The sequence below is a fragment of the Musca autumnalis genome, unplaced genomic scaffold, assembly GCF_047663935.1.
Source record: "Musca autumnalis isolate F117 unplaced genomic scaffold, ASM4766393v1 scaffold_5, whole genome shotgun sequence".
NCBI classification, from domain to species: domain Eukaryota; kingdom Metazoa; phylum Arthropoda; class Insecta; order Diptera; family Muscidae; genus Musca; species Musca autumnalis.
Genome location: NW_027412088.1, coordinates 171627759 through 171649741, shown reverse-complemented (window position 1 = coordinate 171649741; position 21983 = coordinate 171627759). Strand labels below are relative to the sequence as shown.

Genomic DNA, 21983 nt, shown 5'->3' with positions numbered 1-21983 from the left:
TTAAATTTGTCGGTATAGGTCCACGCCTTCATATAGCCCCCATGGAAAGGTACCTCCCAATTTTTTCGTATTTTGAAGGTTGTGTCTTCAATATTCCACCAAAATGGCTGAAATTTGGTATTTAGTCTTCAATGTGATATAAAACTGTTCGCCAGAAATATGTCTGTACAGGTCCACGCTTTCATATTGCCCCATTTCTGACTAAAATTCGTCGGTATAGGTCCACGTTTCGATATAGCCCCCATAGAACGGTACCTCCCGATTTTCGTAATACTGAAGATTGTGACGTCAATATCCAACCGAAATGGCTGAAATTCGTTATTTCGCTTCCAAGAGTTATAAAATATTCCAGAAGAGTATTATCAGTATAGGTCCACGTCTTCCTATATCCGCATAGAAGCTAACTTCTTGATTTTCGGTATTTTTTAAGTTTTAGCCACATTCTCTTACCGTAATATAGGAAATTTGGTACTTAGTCTTCTTTAAACCTAAAAACTTTCCGTCAAAAATTTGTCGGTATTGATCGACGTTTTGAAATAGCCCCCATAGAATGGTGCCTCACATTGTTTTACCGAAATTGCTGAAATTTAGTATTAAGTCTTCTTCATACACGAAAGAAAACTAATTATTCCATTTTATTTCAATACAACTTGTGGTGGAGGGTATAACAAGTTCGGCCCCGCCGAACTTAATGCCGTTCTTACTTGTTATTATTTTATTTTTGTTATGTCAGAAATGAAGCAGGAAAGCAAGGCAAGCAGGCGAGACAGCTTATGTACCCAGGCCTTTAGATTTTTATACAAATTTATTCATATTTTTTGTATTTTAAGCCTTTCCAGGGCATTTATTTTTATTATTATATTAATTTTGAGGTTATGTGTAGCAGGTTATAAGGAAATCAGATTTCTTAGCAATTTATCCGTAGCTATAAATTGTAGCTATAATAACTATACAAACTGTTTGTTGGTATACATTTTGTCAATTTTTGTTTTTTTTTTTATGCCTTTTCAGTACAATTGTTGAGGTTATGTTGAAACAAAATTTTTCCAAATATTGTAAAAAAACATTTATTTAAAATTTATTCGTTTATAATTTACCTTATGGGGGTTATCATGAATGTAATTTCCCCGTGAGTTTCGTCTTTCCGCCGTTGCAACATAAGGGAAAAAGTGAATTCACGGGGAATTGTCGTTCATGATAACCCCCTATATTTAGGATAGTATTTAAATGAGGATATTCTACAACTAGCAAAGATATTATCGTGAAATATATACAGTTATTATTCAGGCTTCCTTTCGGCAGCTAGTTTACAGGTCATGTTCTACAAAATGGCTTTCTACTTTAATTTCTGAAAGAAAATACAAACAAAATTCACTTAAATTGAGGCCTATATTTCAACACACTCTTGTCGTTCATGGTGGAGGTTATTATCAATAAGAAATATTTCTTATATACAATTATTTTTTTTTTTTTTTTCATTTTATTATTTTTTACTAATCTTTCTTTTTGTTTCTCTTTCTCTTCCCTAATTTGTTTTCATTTATTGTGGACCTATTGCAATGCCAACAATTCCATAGGTCAAACAAGGCCACGAAACAATACTGCTTTGGAATATTCGGCCACAGGTGGTGTGCCAGGTGAATCACCTCATCCCGGTCGCATGAGTTTCTTTTCCAAACTCTCCTCAAGGTTTAGTAAACGGTAAGTGTAGACAAGTCATTTCTTAAACAAATAACACCATTTTTATGTTTAATGTTTCAAAAACAACAACAACAAGAACAATTAAAACAAAGAGAAGAAGTTTGGCACAAAAAAAAAAAACAAAAAGTATTAGCTTAAATTTGAAAAAGTTATTGAAAAAAGAAAACTAAACATAGAGACAACATTACATATACATACGTTTATAAAATATGTTATATGTATTTGTTTTGTGTTTATATAAAATAAACAACAAATATGTAAAATGAAACAAAAAAAAAGAGTTTAGTTTACAAAAAACAAGTATTTTTCATAACAAAAGACAAAAAGCCACCTTTTCCCCATAAAATGAAAAAGAAAAATCTTAGAGAACATTGCAAAAGAGAATTTTTTATTAAAAAAAACATTTAGAGAACATTGCAAAAGATTTTTATTTAAATAAAAAGTAAAAATAGCAATTTTTAGTAACTAAGTATAGCTTTTTTATATAATAATCATATTTTTAATATTACAAACAACATTGTCCTTAATTATTAACTACTACTACTATACACACAAGTAAACATTGTTGTAAATGTCATGTATTTTGTTTTTTATTTTTTTATTATACTTAATTACTTACTAGCAAAGTTTGCTATTTTCGATTCTTTGTATTATAAAACCAATTTTTGTTATGTTTTATTCTTTTAAAAAAAGTCATTGAAATCATTGTAATTGAAATTAACCTCCCCACCCACCTGTTGTTCAAAAAGCATACTTGTTTTACTAAAACTTGACTTTCATACACACTTACCACCCCCACCCCTGCACTACTTTGTTACTTTACACATAAACAAATGTCAGACAGACGTTTCCGTTAGTGTCAACAGTCAACATTTCCGCCTACGTTTTATACATATGTACATTCAAACTACCCAACACCTGTCGCCCCTTATGCTTAACTCGTTGTGTGTTCCAAAACCGTATTACCTTACTTTATTTTTGTTTTAAATATAATGTTATTATTAAGTATTCTAATACTACTACTCAATGGATTTATAACCAGCACCCCATATTTCTAATTTAGATTCCAAAAACTCAAACATTAGTCATAGAACAGAACTTTTATGACGTGTATCACAAATATAAAAACACAACTCTGATTCCTCCTCTGTGAGATGGATTCTGAAATAAACAAAACAGAAAAACAAGCACACACAAAATGTGAAAAAGAAATTGCAATAAAGCAAGAAAGAACGGCTACTTCTCAGTTACAACTACATACGCCGCACTCGCTCTATAATATTATTTGCAAGCCAGCAACAGTGAAGAAGAAGCATGTGCCACCAAAACAAAAACCAATAACCAAGCATTATATACCAACCTCGTTATGAAAATTCTTACACCACAGAATATCCAACAATCTACAAAGCATCATCATTGATAACCCAGAGAAAGAAGAATATGAAAGAAAGACAAACAGACAGACAGAAAGAGAAGAGAGCATGTGAGAAAGAGAGTGCGAGAATATTTAACAACAACATTTATTTAAAAAAAAATATCAAGTATTTGCTTAATATTTTTCCTTAATTTATCTATTATATTATTAATTAGTAAGTCGTATGTTATTAAGTAATTTGTAACGGTAACGTAACGTAATACATAAAAAACGTTGCAATGTTGTAATAAAAAGAAAAGACGCAAGCATCTATTGAGAGCTAAAAACAAAAACGTACAAGAAATCATGTGTTATGTTATTTTGTTTGGGTAACAGAACAGAAAAGGCAAAGAGCGAAAGAAGAGAGGGAAATCAAAAAGAGAATACAAGAAAATGTGTGTTTTTGATCATGAGCGAAACAAAGCGGACATCACTTGCAAAAATCATTCACAATGACCAGAAATGAAGTTGTCTTATTGTGAATATGTATAGCCAAACTCAACAAAATGCGTTCCAAATGCCTGAATGCATGTTACATAAACAATGAAACGAAAGCGCCCCAACCCAGCCTCCCAAAATCAAGATGCAAATGCTTTTTTTAATCACGTAGTCCTTAAGATAATGAACATCATTTCAATAATTGTTATTTAATTTAGTTTTAAGTAAACAAAAATCCATATAAAATAAATTGTGTTCATGGCCGCCGCCGCCGCCGCTTCCATGTTTGTTTTGTAATCAAATCCATTTTTTGGCAATGTAGTTTTGAAATATTGTTTCTTATTTAGCAAACTTTTTTGGCCGGCTTTTTGCTTTTGCAGTTTATACTAAACTCTTTCTTTATAAATATACAAATTTATATAAAATTTTTTTTATTTATTATATAGATTTTTGTAAATAATATCCATAATCTATGTTTGTTTTTGGAAAATATCAAATTATTGTATAAATAAAATGGTCACAACAACAAATATATATGTTCTCTTGTTTTGATGAGCACCAAACAAACAGCCAACAATAAAACCGAAAAACAACACAAAAAAATACTAAGCTAAACGAAATTTTTTGTTGTCTCTCTCTTTATATATAAAAAAAATTTCATAAACAATATATCATTACAAACAAAACATGTGTATATTTATCATTTAAAAGCCAAGTCACATACACTAGGACTTATTACCATGATAAACCATCATGTTTCGTTTGAATGCGTTTGAATGATAATATGCCCTAATGTAAACGTGGCCTTGGAGTGAAAGGCAATAGTATAAGGTGATGTGCTTTTCTCCAAATTGGAGACTTGAACATTTCCCCCCTTGTGCCTTATCCTTTCACTTTTAGCTGTCAAATAGTATATGAATACGTTTTAATAACTAAAAAAAGATGCCAAATTAGTACAATGCAATAATAATAATAGTTTGGTTAGGTTTGTTTAGTTTTATGGCGTATTTTATAATCGTAACGTATAGTATGTTCTGTTCTCTCTAAAACGTCCAACCCTCAAAATCAATCAACAAGAAATAATACAAAAACAATGAATAACAATTTTGTTTAAAAATTCCATACTTCATCCAAAAAAAAAAAAAACAATCAGCAATCACAAGCAACCAGCAAGAATTAAATAAAAGTAGATTAAGGATGTGTATCATAAAATATTTGTCCTCTCTCTCTCTCTCTGTATGACGTCATCACTTGATAACAAAGATTCTCATGTTATGCATATGAAATGAACTTTAGAGTACAAAATGAAATTAAAGACAAAGGAAATATCAATAAATTAGTTACAATATAATTGTTGTTAAGAATTTGTTAGGAATTTAACGGATTCTTTTATATAAAACTGCATTTATTATTAATTACAACAGATAATGGCCCAATGAATAGTTAAAAAAAAACAGCTGATCAGCATTGTAGCCATGGCACAGTAAGGCTGACTTGCGAAACGTCATTCGCTTTGTAGTCGTGCATGAAAATAGGGGTTCTTAGATCGAGTTTCATACTAGAGTAATTTTATGAAATTTCAGTAGTGGGGAACTCGAACTAAGAACACCTAATTTGATGCATGACTACAAAGCAACCATGGCACAATAATAAAGGTACAACGGCAAAAACAGCTGATTATCACATTAGTTGTCAAAATGTATTATTGTGAATAAAATTACACACAAAAGGTAAACAAGCAATTCACAGTAATGCGTTATTTTGACGTTTGGTGTGGTAAATGGCCCGATTATTGTTATCGATGTAACACCTTCTTATTCCACCATGAAAGCAACCGATATTTCGGAAGACAGCCTAATACAGACACTACACCAAAAACAGCTGATTATCATTCTTGTTGTCAAAATGCATTGTTGTGCATAAAATAACATACAAAACGTAAACAAGCAATTCACAGTAATGTGTTGTGAACAAATTTTGACGTTTAGACTGATAAGTACAAAGATTTGACAATGTCAAAGATGAGAACAGCTTTCTGGAACACATAAAAATGTTCATGTACATGGCATAATAAGAAAGTGTTCCATCAGTGGCTCAAATCCCGGCCAAACGTCAAAAAATTTGTTTGCATTTTTACCTGATTCATTTACAATAATGCGTTTTCGTAGTTAGTATGATAATAACTTGTTTTGTTGCGCCATGGGCCCAACCACAGTCTATACAGTCGGACACTCAGCCCAAACTAGTTAGCCCTGACTATTTAGTTTGCTGTCAAATACATTATTGTGACATAAAATACAAACGAAATCAAATCACAATAATGAACAATCCATTATGTTTGTTGTCAAAAGTTGTTAACAGAACTCTGAATGACCGACCTTCTGTAGGCCTTGGGCCCAACGAACAACTTAAATTTACAAAATTAACTTCATCTAAATCATAGTAGATCGATTTTTATTGTTATGAGGTTTCTAGTGTAAACGTATCATTAGTTGTTTTTATTGCCAATACGATATCATGCATTCTTGCGAATTAAAAACATCAATCATACTCCATTGTGTGGCATAGTCATAGTCCCATAGTGTTTTATGCACTATTGTGAATTACTCATGTAGTGGTTTATCATAATTATCACTAATCGTTCGCTCTATTGTTTTTATTAATCATACGCAACATGACGTACGCCTTGGTGGATAAGTAGGTGTGTTCGTTTACTCAACAATTTGTACAAGTCCATTAACTTCTTGTAATCGACTAAGGTCTTTTACTGTATAGTAAACGAACAACATCCAGTAACAATTTGTACAAATGTTGAGTAAACGAACACATACACATGGGTTCTAGTGTAGTTTCATCCATAATCTAGAGTTGGGCAATCTAGTTCTCGGAGCGGATCGATCTTTCTAGTTCCTTTTCCCAAAAGGAACTAGTTCCTTAATATAGTTACATAGTTCCAAATAGTTCCGAGACCGATATAATTCAACGAATCTTTCTCTTTCATCGTTCTTTTCGTTCCAAATAGTTCCGAGATCGAATTAGTTCAAGGAATCTTTTTCTTTTTCGTCGCTCTTTTTGTTTCCTTCGTCCCAAATAGTTCCGAGACCGAAATGTATGGTTTGGTGGATGAATTGGCATAAAAATAAATAAATTGCAGCGAACAGACAGCAACAACGTAAGATCGACGTAGGCGTTAAATTGAAGGAACCAGAAGAACGAAAGGAACTATATAAACGCAAGAGCTGGATATAGTTCCTTGTCCGGAATAGTTCCTTGGAACTAGTTCGTTCCGGAACTACGTATCTCTACCATAATCACTATTGTGAATTATAAACATCAAACAATCAATCAATACGACCCAATATTGTGTCATACTCACACGTCCTAGTAGACAATAACCATAAACGCTATTAATAACACATACATACATAGATACCATTGTGAATCATGTATATTATACGATACGTGGTGCAATTATAAGGTGGCATAATAAGGTCAATCTTACAAATTCATTGTTATTGTGAATTTTTCGTATGAAAACTTAAACATTTTGACAGCTTGGAGGCAATTCAATCACAATAGCCATATTAATTAAATGCAAACATCAATCAATTGTCATACGCCCTAATATTACGTTATCAATAATACGGTCATATGCACTATTGTTAATTATGAACATCAATCATACGTCACAGTATAACTTGGCGAAAATCAATCATACGCAGCCATGTTGCATACTCATACGCCCGGATTGCTATATTATTGCGCGCAATTAATAAGACGGCCGCATATGCTATTGTGAATTATGAAGATTAATCATACGCCACAATCATGGCACAATAATACAGGTACAGCTGCAAAAACAGCTGATCTTCATGCCAGTTGCAAAAAAGGCTTTATTGTGAATAAAATAACATACAAAATGTAAACAAGCAATTCACAGTAATGCATTAATGTGAGCAAACATGGCGTTTGACATGATTTGATGTAACACCTTCTTATTCCACCATGGCCACAATACTACCTAGCCATGTTCGCTGGTTAATTATTGTTAATAATACGCTCAAATTATACGGTTATAAGGGCTATTGTGAATTATGAACATTGATTATTAGTATTAATCGTTCGTTTAGGTTTTCATAAATAATTCTTAATAATTCAAGGTATTATTGTGAATTACACAAAATCGCCTGTTATCTAATGCTGGTGAGAGGTTTTAAACGACTTTCGCAATACGCTTAACCACAACTGGATTTGCGTATACGTCAAAAAAATCTTCATAAAGGAGGTAAACGTGGCAAAAAAACTTTAATGTAAACATAGCTTTAGAGGATTTTTAAATGCAAATTATTTCTAAACCAAAGAGGATAATAACAGACATTCAAAATAGCAATCATTATAAATGACTTTTTAATGCTCATCTACGCAGCCGATATAGCATTTTTATATGTATATTAAACATCAAGATCTATTTAACACGTCACGTAAGTAGCACAACAACAACTTCTTTTTGGCTGAAAATTCTTCAATATGTCAAAATGTTTGTTTACGTTTTCATACAATTCATTCACAATAACAAAAAATTTGACAGATTGAAACCAATCAGCTGGTCGTTTTACGCCACCTTATTATTTCATCATGTTAAACATGAAACCCACTGAACAATTAAAGTTTCCAATAAAATTTACAATTTCAAATTTAGCATTGATTGTTGATACGAATCTACGCGAAGTTAAGGCGGACTTCAAAAATGTAATTTGTTCCAAAATGCCGTTATACAAAATATACGAATTGATTGACACTAGTCGACAGTGTACTGAAAAAACTGGCGTTTTTCTTTGCGTGTTTTTAGTTTAATTCTATTGAAGCATCAGTAGAACTTGAAACTGGTCGAATAGTAAAACACTATACAAGTTAACGCGAATTTTAAGGTTAGATTAAAATTTAAAATAAATTTTATTATAGTCATTGTACTTCAAAATCGAATAGCATAATAAATCATAAAATAAAATTATTAAATCAAATTTAACTAAAAACGGTTGAAATTGTTTGCATTTATTGATATTTTTATGTTTATGTTCGAAAAATACCAAATATAAGGTTTTTTTTGTCAAATAGTACAAAAAGTTCATTTCAGTGTATAACTAATTGCTGTTACAAGTGATATATTTAAAAAAAACATACTATCATAGTCCCAAAAATAAGAAAAACCCCTATGCCACCCACAACCACTTTGACATTTTCCAAATAATAATGTAATGTAAACATAGTCATACATTTGTGTAATTTGTATTATTGTGAATGAGTAATTTAACAAAGCTAACAGGTCACATGGTAAATTCTCTTTTTAACATTTCACAATGTCAATAAAGTTGCTAGAAAGTCAGACAAGAGAGTTTCACAACGAGTATTCCACGTTTATGATAACCCTACGTTTACACATGACAGGACAGTTGTAGGGATACGCAGTGAATTGCAATAATCGATTTTTCGATTGTTCGGTTTTCGTGAAAAACTTAAAACTCGACTTTCGACTAATCGTTAACCGCCGAAAACCGATTATAATCGAATATAATCGACCATTTTCGTTGATGCGATCCGTGATGGTTATATGTATAAAAAAGTACCGTCTATTATGCGGTTTTAGCACACCCAATAGCCAACTACGACTAATAGTCGACCACGATTAATAGCCGACTACGAATAATAGTTGACTCTGTCTTCCGAAAGTCGACTAAGAATAATCGATTATCCGGGTTTCGCACAGTCAATAGTCGACTACGACTTTTGGAAATTTTACGATTAATAATCGATTAACCGAAATCGATTTTACGTATCCCTAGACAGTTAAGTTCATGTATTGATTGTGAAAATCTCAAAATTAGCCTGCCGACAATTGCAAAAACAGTTTTAAAATTATGAATGAAAAGCATCGATTTCTATTTGTCTTCCGTTCACATATTTTGTTATTGTTCCTTTGTTTTCAACATATTTCAAAAATTATCTGACTTTTTTTTACAAAAATGTCAAAATTTTGTTACCCCTACTGTCTGTGAAAAATGATGGACAGCTGGGAGACAAACGACAAATGTATGTGTTAGTAGACAAATTGTCTTGTGTAAACGCCTAGTAAGAGAGGAATGAGAAAACTTGACTTAGGCCATGTTTACATAAGGCAATTTTCCTTGCGGCAATAAAGAGTATGTCGGTGAGAGAGGGTGTTACCATATGCTTTGCCTAATATAAATAAGAACCTATTTTGATCTCTCTTCTCTCCCAAAAATGTAAATTTTTATTCAACAAATATTTAGTTTCTAAGTTATTATTGTGAATAAACAATTGACACAAAGTTTTCTAATTCTCGCGATTCATACAAAGAAGGTACTGAAGAATCTATGGATTAGGTCGGCCATTCAGAGTTCTGTTAACAACTTTTGACAACAAACATAATAGATTTTACATTATTGTATTTTAAATCACAATAATGTTTTTGACAACAAACATAACAATCAGCTGGGCTTATTGTCCGACTGTATAGACTGTGGATTCAAGCTTTTTGCAGGATAGTTAGTAGGGCTTTCATTCACAATAATGCATTTTGGCAGCTCTTTGTTTTATAACTTTCTGACTTCCGAAATAAAAGGTACTTTTCTTTGCTCTTCCTCTCTACTCCCTCAGTAATAAAAAACTCGATTATAAAATCAAGAAAAAAAGAAAAATTTACTGCGAATGAATATGTTCTTAAAGAGGCCTGATCACATGTCAAACCAAGATCTATTTAACAGGTCACGTAACTAGCACAACAACAACTCATTTTTGGCGGAAAATTCTTCAATATGTCAAAATGTTTGTTTACGTTTTCATACAATTTATTCACAATAACAAAAAAATTTGACAAATTGAAACCAATCAGCTGAACGTTTTACGCCACCTTATTATTTCATCATGTGTCAAACTATTAACAAGTAGGAAAAGCGTTAAGTTCGGTCGGGCCGGACCTTTTATACCCTTCACCACAAATGTCAGCCATTTCGGTGGATTAATGTGGCAACAACCTTCAAAATACCGAAAATCGGAAGGTACCGTTCTATGGGGGCTATATGATGGCGTGGACCTATACCTAAAAATTTCTGAGGGAAAGTTTTATACCCCAAACGAAGACTAAATACCAAATTTCAGCCATCTTGGTGTGATAATGATGCCAAAACATTCAAAATACCGTAAATCGTGAGATATCGTCCTATGGGGGTTATATCAAAACTTGGATCTATATAAACATTTTATGGTAGAAATGTTTCTTAGCCTCTGGAAACGCAAAATACAAAGTTACAACCGATTCTGTTGTCAAATGGGACTAATACATACAAAATATATTAAAATGACGCGTACTTTATATGGGGCGTTTATATGGGGGCTATACCAAAACGTGGACCTATATAAACCAACTTTGGTAGAAATGTTTTTTGGCCTCTTGAGACACAGAATACCAAATTACAACCATTTCGGTGGTAAAATGGAACAAATATCTTAAAATTCCTTAAAACGACGATGCGTCACGCGTCATTTTGTATGGGGGCTATACGAAAGCGTGGACCTACATTGCCCGATTTCAATACCAAAAGTCCTACGTACATATAATAGATTTTCCCAAAATTTCATCCACCTACGTCAATCCGTTCGGACGCTAGAGTGATTTCCACAGACGAACGGACATGGCTATATCGATGTAGAATTGCACGCTGATCAAGAATATATATAGTTTGTGGGGTCTACAATGATTATTTCGAGTAGTTACAAACGGAATGACATGGTGGAGGGTATAAAAGGGTACAAAAAGAGTTGCAACATTTATTTAGTCTTACGCCAGACTATGAAAATGTTCATGAAAATGTTTTGAGCTTATGGGTAAGAAGGGAGAAAGGGAGCTCCTTCACCTCCGCTCTCTCCTAAAAGCTAAAATATTTTCATGTGTTATTTTTCAGTGTCTGGCACAAGAGTAATTTAAGAAAATCTGTCTGTTTAATGCAGAGGAACAAAGTTAATTTTTTCTTAAAGTGGCCTGGTCACATGTCAAACTATTAAAAAAGTGAAAGCGACAAAGGGTAAAATTGATGATCATTTCCCTGCTCTCCTAATTGAATAAATTCTTAAGTGGCCTCGTCATATGTCAAATTCCATATCATTAATTAATTAAAAAACTTTCATGTTAACGCAGTGAAGAGGCCAATAGTTAATTTTTGCATATTTCTCTGCACTTTTAATAAAAACTCGATCAAAAATATTTTTTCTTTCCCCAATTATGTCTGGTCGTATGTCAAATTCTATTAATAAAGTAGTACAAAATGTGTTGCAATAAATGCATTAATTGAGAGAGACAAAATGATAGTAAAAATGTCAGGCCACATGCTAAATTTTAAAATATCACAAAATCAACAGGAACATAACACTTTTAAATATATTTATGGAATTGACATTTGAAATCGAGTGGAATTCGCAAATCTAAACGTACTATCAACTTAAAGTGTGGCCTGCAACATTGAGAATTTGTTCAGTAACGGCTAATGCTAAGTTTACATTTACGAAATCCACTCGATTTCAACTGTCAATTCCATAACTCAAACGTCAAATGAAATCTCATCTGGATTTCATTTGACGTTTAACCTATGGATTTGACAGTTGAAATCGAGTGGATTTCGTAAATGTAAACCAAGCATAATACCCTAGACAGACGGCAACGTTAATTTGCATTAAGATGTGTATTTTAATTTTAACCTGACAGACGACATTTACGAAACAGCTGTTTGCTGGTAAACAACTGTTTTGTTATTGTTTGCAATGGAAATTGTGTCTCAGAGCATGAATATGCTCTCTCTCTCTCCTACATGAATATGGGCTCTCTTTTACAGCATTGCCATATTGAAATACCTAAATTGAGTTTAACAGGGTGTTTTTGTAAAAATGCTTGCCTGTCACACGAACCGTTCGTACTAAAACGTATACGTTCAAAATTTGGTTCTTGTAAAATTTTACGAACCATTCGTTTTTATCTGAAAGCTTTCGTCTATTTCATAAAAGCTTTTATATTTAAGGGTTTCCATGATACTTATTTTGTGACTTTTGCATAGGCATCTGCAAGTAAAATGTGTTACTTGATGGCAACCCCAATAAACAGATGACAAACAAAAAATAAGAAAAAAATGTAATCAAATTTGTCCAAAAATAATTGTGATAATATGAAGAAACGGATGTACATATACGCGTGTGCTTCTATGGAAATAAATAAAATTGCATTCCCTTCCAGTTTTCGTGTGTTTTGTGCCATTTATTACCCAAATTATTTATTTTCATTCAAAACGATGGGTCTTTTCCATTCGTTTATTTTTGACGTATTCGTTCGTCTGATTTTGTTACGAAAACCAAAAAAATTACGAAAATAAAAAGCTTTCATTTGTTTGTCACACGAATACAAACGTCAACCGCTATGAAAACCAAATTGTGTCTTCGTTCATGAAATCGACGAACGAATGGGCAAAAACTTGGGGGTTTATGATGACAATAGACGTTTGGGATTATTTGATTATGATTTATGATAACGTGTGACTTAAAAGATTTAAGAAATTTGCCAAGTGACCCCCAACAAATGACACCTTTTAGCTAAGTTTTATATACTCCTTTGGTGTGTGAGTGTTTTTTTATTAATTTTTTTCTTGCTGCTGGTGGTTGCTGATTGTCTCTCATTGTTGTGTCTCGGTGTGTGTTCTTTTTACTTTTTTTATTTTTATGCCTTTTTCATATAATTTTTGTTAAGTACTCTCTCTCTCTCTCTCCAACAAACCAACAATCACATCTCTACTCTTTCTCTAGTCTATTCCATAAAACTATTCTCTCTCCCCCTTTTTTGCAAATATTTTTCACTTATATATTTGTTGTTTTTTTATTCTCTCTCTTTTTTCTCTTTATATTTTTGTTTCTATATTTCCATTCCTTATTTTTTTCTCTTATTTTTCATTGCGAAAAAAAATTTTTAAACAACTTTCACTAAAAATATACCACAAAAAATATGATATGATTTTTCTCTTACAATGTGAATAATTTGTTTTTATAATTACTTTTTTCTTTAATTTTAGGCCAAACCAGTAAATAAATACTAATGCTAAATAAGAAAAAGAAATTGTAATTGTTAACTGTGAGAATGAACTGATTGTGTGAATTAAACACATTGAGAGAGAGAAAAGTGATTGATCTATGATGAGGGCACGCGCGCAAGAGAGATACAATACATTGTGACAAACGTTGATAAAAAAATTGACAGTCAAAGTGTGAGATTCAAAACAAAACAAACAAGAGAGAGACTAAACACAAAAACAAGCAGCTTACAACGTTGTATTCGTAATATGATGAAAAAAAGTATATATAAATATAGTTTAAAAAGAAAAAATATTAAAAGAAAAAAATGTATAAATATACCTAAATTGCAAGGAAAAATATTGTTTTTTATAAAAAATATTTCTCTTTTTGTTTTCATTTATATGCTTATAGTTTCCTTTTTTTATATATATGAAAAGAAATATATGTATAAGTAAAAAGTGTACAAAAAACCCACAATTAAAACAAACTCCTACTACTATCCTATAACTTTGGTATTAAAAAAAACCTTGAAGGGAAAACTTTCTGCTCGAAATTGTGCTAATTTGGCTAAAAATCTATTCTACAACAAAAGCCCCAAATGGAATTGTAAAGCTAAAAACTTAAAGTTTAAAACGGAGATTTGGACAAAAGAAGAAAATTATGTTTGTAGAAAATCTTAAAGAGGCAAATTAAGAACAAAAATCACTTTAATACAACTTTTGTAATAAACATTTGTCACTTTGTATAAAGTCAGCACGCAGATAAACAACTTTTCTCAAAAGTCAACTGGCCACACATCAAGTTTTGCCAATCATAATCTCATAAAAAAACTTGCCTTTTTAAGTTGATTTATTTAAAGCAAATCTGTGATGTGTGTGGCCTGGCAACTTTTAAGAAACCTTGCTTGTATTAAGGCACCACTACTACTGTTACCATTATTTCTGCTCAGCTCATCATTTTTGTCTTTCGTTTTGCTTTTGCTCCAATGTAGAGACAACATTGTTTTTGTAAATCTAGCAAAGAAAATTATTTTTAAAATGAAATAATTATGTAAAGAAAAAAACAATGTGACCATTTTATTTCTACATAAACAAACACAGCAACAACAACAAGAAGAACAGTTATTAAATATTAAATTTTAAGCATGTAGAAATTTAATTTAATTATTATTATTATAAATTACTTCAATTATTAACTACTATTACTACAAAAAAACGCTACTACATACTATTATTATTCTAATTATTATATAAATATATATTTTTTGGTATTAGGTTAAACAACAACAACAAATAATAGAAACACAGAAAACCACAAAACGTAACAATAAAAAATCCATAAAGTAAACATTTTATTTAAAAGCAAAAAAAAACATAGCAAGAAAGAAAAACTATTATAACTAGCCTTAGTCCCAATTTACATTAGGCGAGTTTACTTGCGGCAATTGTCAGTTTGTAGGTGAGAGAGGGTGCTGAGAGGCAAAGGGTTACCATATGCCTCACCTCTCTCTCCTACAAAATGACAATTGCCGCAAGTAAACTCGCCCAATGTAAATTGGGACTTTATTTTGTATTGTTTGTTTCCAAAAAAAAAAAATCAAAAGAAAACATGTTCCCAAAATATACTTTAAAAGAAAGAATTGTTTTTGCCCATATGTAAACAAAAAAAAAAGCAAGCCAACAACCTCATTGGTTAAGTATTAACATAAAAACCACTCATTTATAACTGTTATAACACCACACCATACACACCTACCACCCAACCAACCACCACCTACCCACACCGAACACATTCACTTTTATCTGTTCTGTTTTGTAAATTATGTTAAAAAAATAAGAAAACAAGCAAACAATAAGTAAATAAAAACTACTATTATTATTATAAATTATGTGATTTCTATTTGTCTTCTTAATAAATTAACAAAAAAATGCAACAACAACAATGGCATGTTCTTGGAATACCTCAAAATGAATAACACTTCTCACAATCACCACATCTTATCGTAATTTTAAGTGTGGCCTGGCAGCAATGGAAAAATTGTTCACTTTGAGGCTAATAGTACATTTACATTTACGAAATCGAGTGGATATTAAATGTCAATTCCTTTACGTATACTTCAAATGAAAACTCATCTGAAATCCATTGGATTTCATGTGACGTTTAAGCAGTGGAATTAACAGTTGAAATCGAGTGGATTTCGTAAATGTAAACCTAGAGCATATGGCTAGGTTTACATAACTTCTCATTATTATGCAAATTGTTAACTTATTGCTTTATTTGGTGTATATGTTTATACTGTTTACATCAAATAAGTCATTAAGGAAGAATTTTCGATAATAATGGGATCTTGTGTAATGGAAACTCCCTCATATTACACTGAAAAACAAAATGGCAACATAACCTAGAAATTTCCTATGAAATGTGTTAAAAGTATTATGGTTCTGTAATAAAATGTTTTTTTTTTTTTTTTTTTGCAAATTTCCTTTACCGACATACGGCCAAAAATTATGAAAAAATTACCACAGATAGAGCTTTTCATGCCGATTGCAACTACTAAAGGGTCAAATACATACGGTCCGTTGTGCATCGCAATACAACAATCACATGAAAACTTCAATAACTAACTTGGCATCACTTACACATTTTTCATGTGGTTGTTGTTTTCAACGCGCAACGCGTCGCACAACGTACCGTATGTGCCGGGGGCTTAAGGGTCGGTAAAGGAAATTTTGTCCGCCATCTTTAATTATAACGTACGTCAATTGTCAGTTATTTTTGTTTTAAGGAGAGAATCTATCCTTAGAATCTAAAAAAATGTGGCAACTCAGTCAATCAATAATACAGGTCATGGAAGCGCATAGGACGAGAGGACGAATATTGGGAAATTGGGAAGGATGTGTATTTATAGCGGGACAAATAGAAAAAGTTGTTTTTATACCCTCCACAATAGGATGGGGGTATATTAAGTTTGTCACTACGTTTGTAACTACTCGAAATAACCATTGTAGACCCCACAAACTATATATATTCTTGATCAGCTTGCAATTCTACATCGATATAGCCATGTCCGTCCGTCTGTGGAAATCACTCTAACGTCCGAACGAATTGACGTAGGTGGATGAAATTTTGGGAAAATCTATTATATATACGTAGGACTTTTGGTATTGAAAGCGGGCTATGTAGGTCCACGGTTTCGTATAGCCCCCATACAAAATTTAATATATTTTAAATGTATTAGTCCCAGTTGACAACAGAATCTGTTGTAACTTTGTATTTTGTGTTTCCAGAGGCTAAGAAACATTTCCACCATAAAATGTTTATATAGGTCCACGTTTTGATATAGCCCCCATAGGACGATATCTCCCGATTTTCGGTATTTTTAAGGTTTTGGCCTCATTATCACAGCGAGATGGCTGAAATTTGGCATTTAGTCTTCGTTGGGGGTATAAAACTTTGCCCCAGAAATTTGTAGGTATAGGTCCACTCCATCATATAGCCCCCATAGAAGGTACCTTCCGTTTTTCGGTATTTTGAAGGTTGTGGCCACATTAATCCACCGAAATGGCTGAAATTTGTGGTGGAGGGTACAAAAAGTTCAGCCCGACCGAACTTAACGCTTTTCCTACTTGTTTATTATTTATATTTATTTTATTTCTTTATATTTTGCTTTGGCAGTGCGCGTTGTTTTCTTTTGCCGTAATTGTCAAATCAGCAGCTTGACAGATTTTCCACTTTTTTACACCACGAAAATTGTCGAGCAGAAAGACGTAAAAAAGAAAACCATTTTGACATGCTCTCTCTTAAATTTTGCTTCAAGTTTTACTACTTTTTGGGGTTAAGGGGCGCTTTCCGAGTTAAAAATAATAAAAATGGCGCCCAATGTGTTAAATTCATTGTAACTGTAAATTAATCACATGAAAATGTAAACAAAAATCTTGTCAACTTGAAGGATTTTCCATCAAAATAGAGTTGTTGTTGTTGTACTCTTTACGTGACCTTAATTAATATACCTTGGTCCAGCTCATGGTGGAATAAAATATTCCAACAGTTTCTAAAATTCAGACTAATCGTCAAAATTAAGATAAAAGATGTTATGTCCGAACTTAAGGCCTGGTTGCATTGCTTGCTTCTGATAAAAGAATAAAAAAGAAAAGGGTAACCCAGTTCAAAATTTGCTCGGCCTCCTTTATTCTTTTATTTTTGTTATGTCAAAAATGAAGCAGGAAAGCAAGGCTACCAGGCAAAGCAGCTTATGTACCCAGGCCTTTATATAGACCTTGGTTTACCTTCTGTGTGTAATATCATTCACAATAATGCGTTTTGACGACTAATATGATGGTCGGATGTTTTTGGTGTAACACCTAATTGCGCCATGGACCAGCTGAAGGGCTCTTCAAATTTGTAATCTCAAGATCCTCTCGTAAAAAAAGGAATTTTTGTCATTTTTGAGCCACATCAAATCTTCATATGTGGTTTTTGAGATGTCTTATATGTGTTTTTAGGTTATGTTATTCACATCATATCGGAAAAATTAATGAGAGCTAAAGTGGTCACACTGACTGCGGTAAAGAAAATTGTGTTTTTGGGAGAGAGAGGAAAGAGTCCATCTATACTTTTTCCTCCCCGTTCTAATCCAAAAACTAAATTTTCTTTACCACAAACTTTGCGCGTATGACTACTGACTAGTTAATCGTGGTAATCAGAGTAGGTGTGTTCGTTTACTCAATAATTTGTACAAATTTGAACAAGTCCAGTAACTTCTTGGAAACGTCTAAAGGCCTGGGTACATAAGCTGCCTCGCCTGCATGCCTTGCTTCTGATAAAAGAATAAAAAAGAAAAGGGCAACCTAGTTCGAAATTTGCTCGGCTTCCTTTATTCTTTTATTTTTGTTATGTCAGAAATGAAGCAGAAAAGCAAGGCAAGCAGGCGAGGCAGCTTATGTACCCAGGCCTTTAAGGTCTATTGCATTGTACTGTAGAGTAAACGAACAGCATCTAGTAACAATTTGTACAAATTTTGAGTAAACGAACACACATATGGCCTGTTCCCGTACTTTATAAGTGGTAAAAGTCGTAAACGATTTTCATATAAATGTTGTGTACGAGAACGCCAAATGTGTAAAAGTGGTAAAAATTTTAAAAACTTGTTAGTTCTGGAACAGAGCTATAGTATTGCACCCCATTTCCCTTGGAAAGTGAAAGTTTTCGTTTTTGTAAAAGTTCCACATAGCATAAAATGAATTGTGTAAACCTTGCATAACATGCCTACATGTGCATCTTTAATATCTACGTATGGCAAGTGACAAATATTTTAGAAACATTTGGAAAAACATACAAAATGTCACATATTTCAATGGAAGTTATTGAAAATATACTTCATAGACGTACTCATGGTACAATAAAGTAGAGGTAGGCCAGGTATGAAAATCACAGAGAAATGCCACCCTACAGCCATGGCTTAAAACGTCAAATGGAATGGTACAATAATAATGGTAGATGTAACTGCATAGCTATCCCGTATTACAAAAACATATGGAACTTAGAGCTTCACTTTTTATATGTTAAAAGTGCCATATAGTGTAAAAATATTTCTTTAGCTGGGCTCCAGAATATTCTTGTTGGAAAAAGGTTCCAAAAATAGCAAAAGTTCTTCCCAATCTTATGACAGTGAAAAATGTCATTCACTTATTTTCTACTTGACAAGTTTGGCTAATCTAACATCGTGATTGCTGGCATCCGATTTGCAGATAAATGTCAGAAGAATTTTTACAAAAATTGTAATTTTTACATTCCCGTACTTTTGGAACAAATTTAAATTAATATCAATATTTGATAAATCGTTCATTCGTAAGGTTTGCTAACAAAAATCAACAATTTTATTTTGCCACGCGAATACACATTTTTTGTCCTTGTTTTCAATTTTAAGATATAGTGTAACAGCAGAAGATTTTTGTGTTGGAACAATTCAGCGATACATCTACCTTTATGATTGCATAATGTCAAAACAGTACAAAATGTCAACCCTGCTTTTGACAGATTAGGCCATAAAAAGAAAAAATTGTAATCAGCTGTTAGCTGTGGCCTACCATCACTTTATTCTACCATGGACGTACTGATTTACAAATCCACGGCAAAAATGAAATGAAATGTTTAACAATGGAAATGATGTTTAATAAACAAATCTAAAAATTCTTTTTGTTCTTAATTTCATTGAAATTGAACAAAAATTCACTTCAAAAATCGAATTAATAAAAATTAATGCTTATGCTGCCATTTTGTTATTCACATAGTGTAAAAATACCATTGCTCATGTGCAAATAGGTTCAAAAAAGTATTAAAAAATATGATTTTTAAAAAATACAAACAATAAACAAAAATGGTGCACTAGTTGTAAAAAATAGCTAAAAACGAAACGATTTTTATTCCGTTTAGCAATAGAAATTTATGTTTTTCTAATTTTCTTTTTTAAAATTTTTAAACTAAAACACTTCCAATTCCCATGCCTCCAAATATGGTCACCCCAACAATTAACAATTATTAAAAAATATTTTATTATAATAGTTTTTAATTATAGCTAAACTACTTTTAATTAAAATGCAAACAAAAACTCATTTAATCCTATTTTTATTAGTTTATAATTTATTTTAAATACGTAAACAACAATAAAAAAAATATAGATAAATTTTATTCCTATACAAAAAAGAAAAACAAAAACAAGCCGCAAAGTTTTATTGAAAAAAAAACAAAAGATATGAAATATATGATTATTGTTGAAAATACAACACACACCTAAAAACGCAAAAAAAAGCAAGTGAAAGCATCTACATATATAGTATTCAAAAAAAGAAATTTGTGTAGCATATTTAAAACAAGAAATATTAAAATTTTAATAAAATAAAATTGTTTATATAAATAATAGCATGCAATAAATAAATTTTTTTTGAGACTTTATTTTTTTCTCCCCTTATTTATTTATTATTTTGCAATTAATTTCTAGTCCCAAGGACTAAATGTTTTACACAATATATCAACAACAAGAATTTCACTTGCTACAACGAGATAAAGAAAAAAAGCAGGGAGGAAAATTAAAGCATAATTTGTCAGGGTGGGGAGAAGAAATCATTCATTTCCATCAAAAACGCAACTGATAAAATATTATATATACATATTAAAATTAGTTAATAACTAATCACTAGCTATTACTACTCATTTTTGGTGTGGTTAAACAAAAAAATTGTGAAAAAAACAAAAACCATGCGATTGTTAAAAAAGCTAAGCAAAAAAAAATCCATACATAAATAAGTTAAGTAAAATAAAACACATAATCTAATATACAAGCATAACTGCATAATAACTAATAATAACACACACACAGCAACAAAAACAACAAAAAATGAAAAATAATAAATGGAAAATATATACAAAAAATACAAAACAAAAAATGTTCTCTTTTTGGTGGTTTTTTACAAAAAAATATAACAAATCTGTATGTTTTCTCAAATCAAATTGATCTGTTGTAAATATATAATAACGTAATACATACACACGCACACATCAACTTCAAAAAATATGCAAAATTGCTTATTTTTTATTTTTTTTAAACATTTTAAGAAAGTGTTGCTCTATAAAATCGTTTTTTTATATTTATTAAGAGAAAATCACTTTTGTTTCTTTATTGTATCGATGTAAAGCAGTCAAAAATGATGTAAAAACGCCAAGTCTTACTGATTTTTTGTGTTAGCAAGCCACTAATACAAACATCTCATAAGGTGGCCCGGCAATTCATCAAATGCACACATGTTATCAAAAGTGGCAAGGCGATATTTGAAACTTACCAAATTCAGTGGATTTTATTTGATGTGTACACAATGGAATCGACAATTGAAATCCACTGCATTTCGTAAATATGAACGTGCTCTTACATAAGGTTTACATTAGAGGTTTTTGCCGGGATAAACCTTCTACATATATGAGGATTTATTTTACGATAATTTAAATCCATTGCGTATATAACCGGATTTAACAAACTCACTAGAACGCCTGTTATGCTAGGTTTACATTTACGAAATCCACTCGATTTCAACTGTCAATTTCATTGCTCAAACGTCAAATGAAAACTCATCCGAAATCCATTCGATTTCATTTCACGTTTAACCAATGGAATAGACAGTTGAAATCGAGTGGATTTCGTAAATTTAAACTAAGCATTAGACTATACATTTATAACATGTTTAAGTGCATTATCTCGATTTATTTGACATATATTGTATGAAAATGACAACTTAAATCTACTGGATTTGCTAAA

At 31.6% G+C, this 21983-nt stretch overlaps 1 protein-coding gene across 50 annotated transcripts in view; it reads left to right on the top strand.

The window, feature by feature from the left end:
* Nucleotides 1-13891, top strand: part of par-1 — a 103525-nt gene extending 89634 nt beyond the window's left edge. For 19 of the 50 annotated variants that reach the window (XM_073992076.1, XM_073992088.1, XM_073992085.1 and 16 more), the window contains exons 13-14: nt 1578-1701; nt 13678-13891. In XM_073992076.1, coding sequence (XP_073848177.1) covers nt 1578-1701; nt 13678-13690 — 137 coding nt within the window. In that variant the 3' untranslated portion in view covers nt 13691-13891. Of the gene's footprint in view, nt 1-1577; nt 1702-2764; nt 2901-13677 lie in introns of those variants that run through there. The other 31 variants (XM_073992082.1, XM_073992069.1, XM_073992079.1 and 28 more) reach the window with 3 other exon arrangements.
* Nucleotides 13892-21983: the final 8092 nt, after the last annotated feature.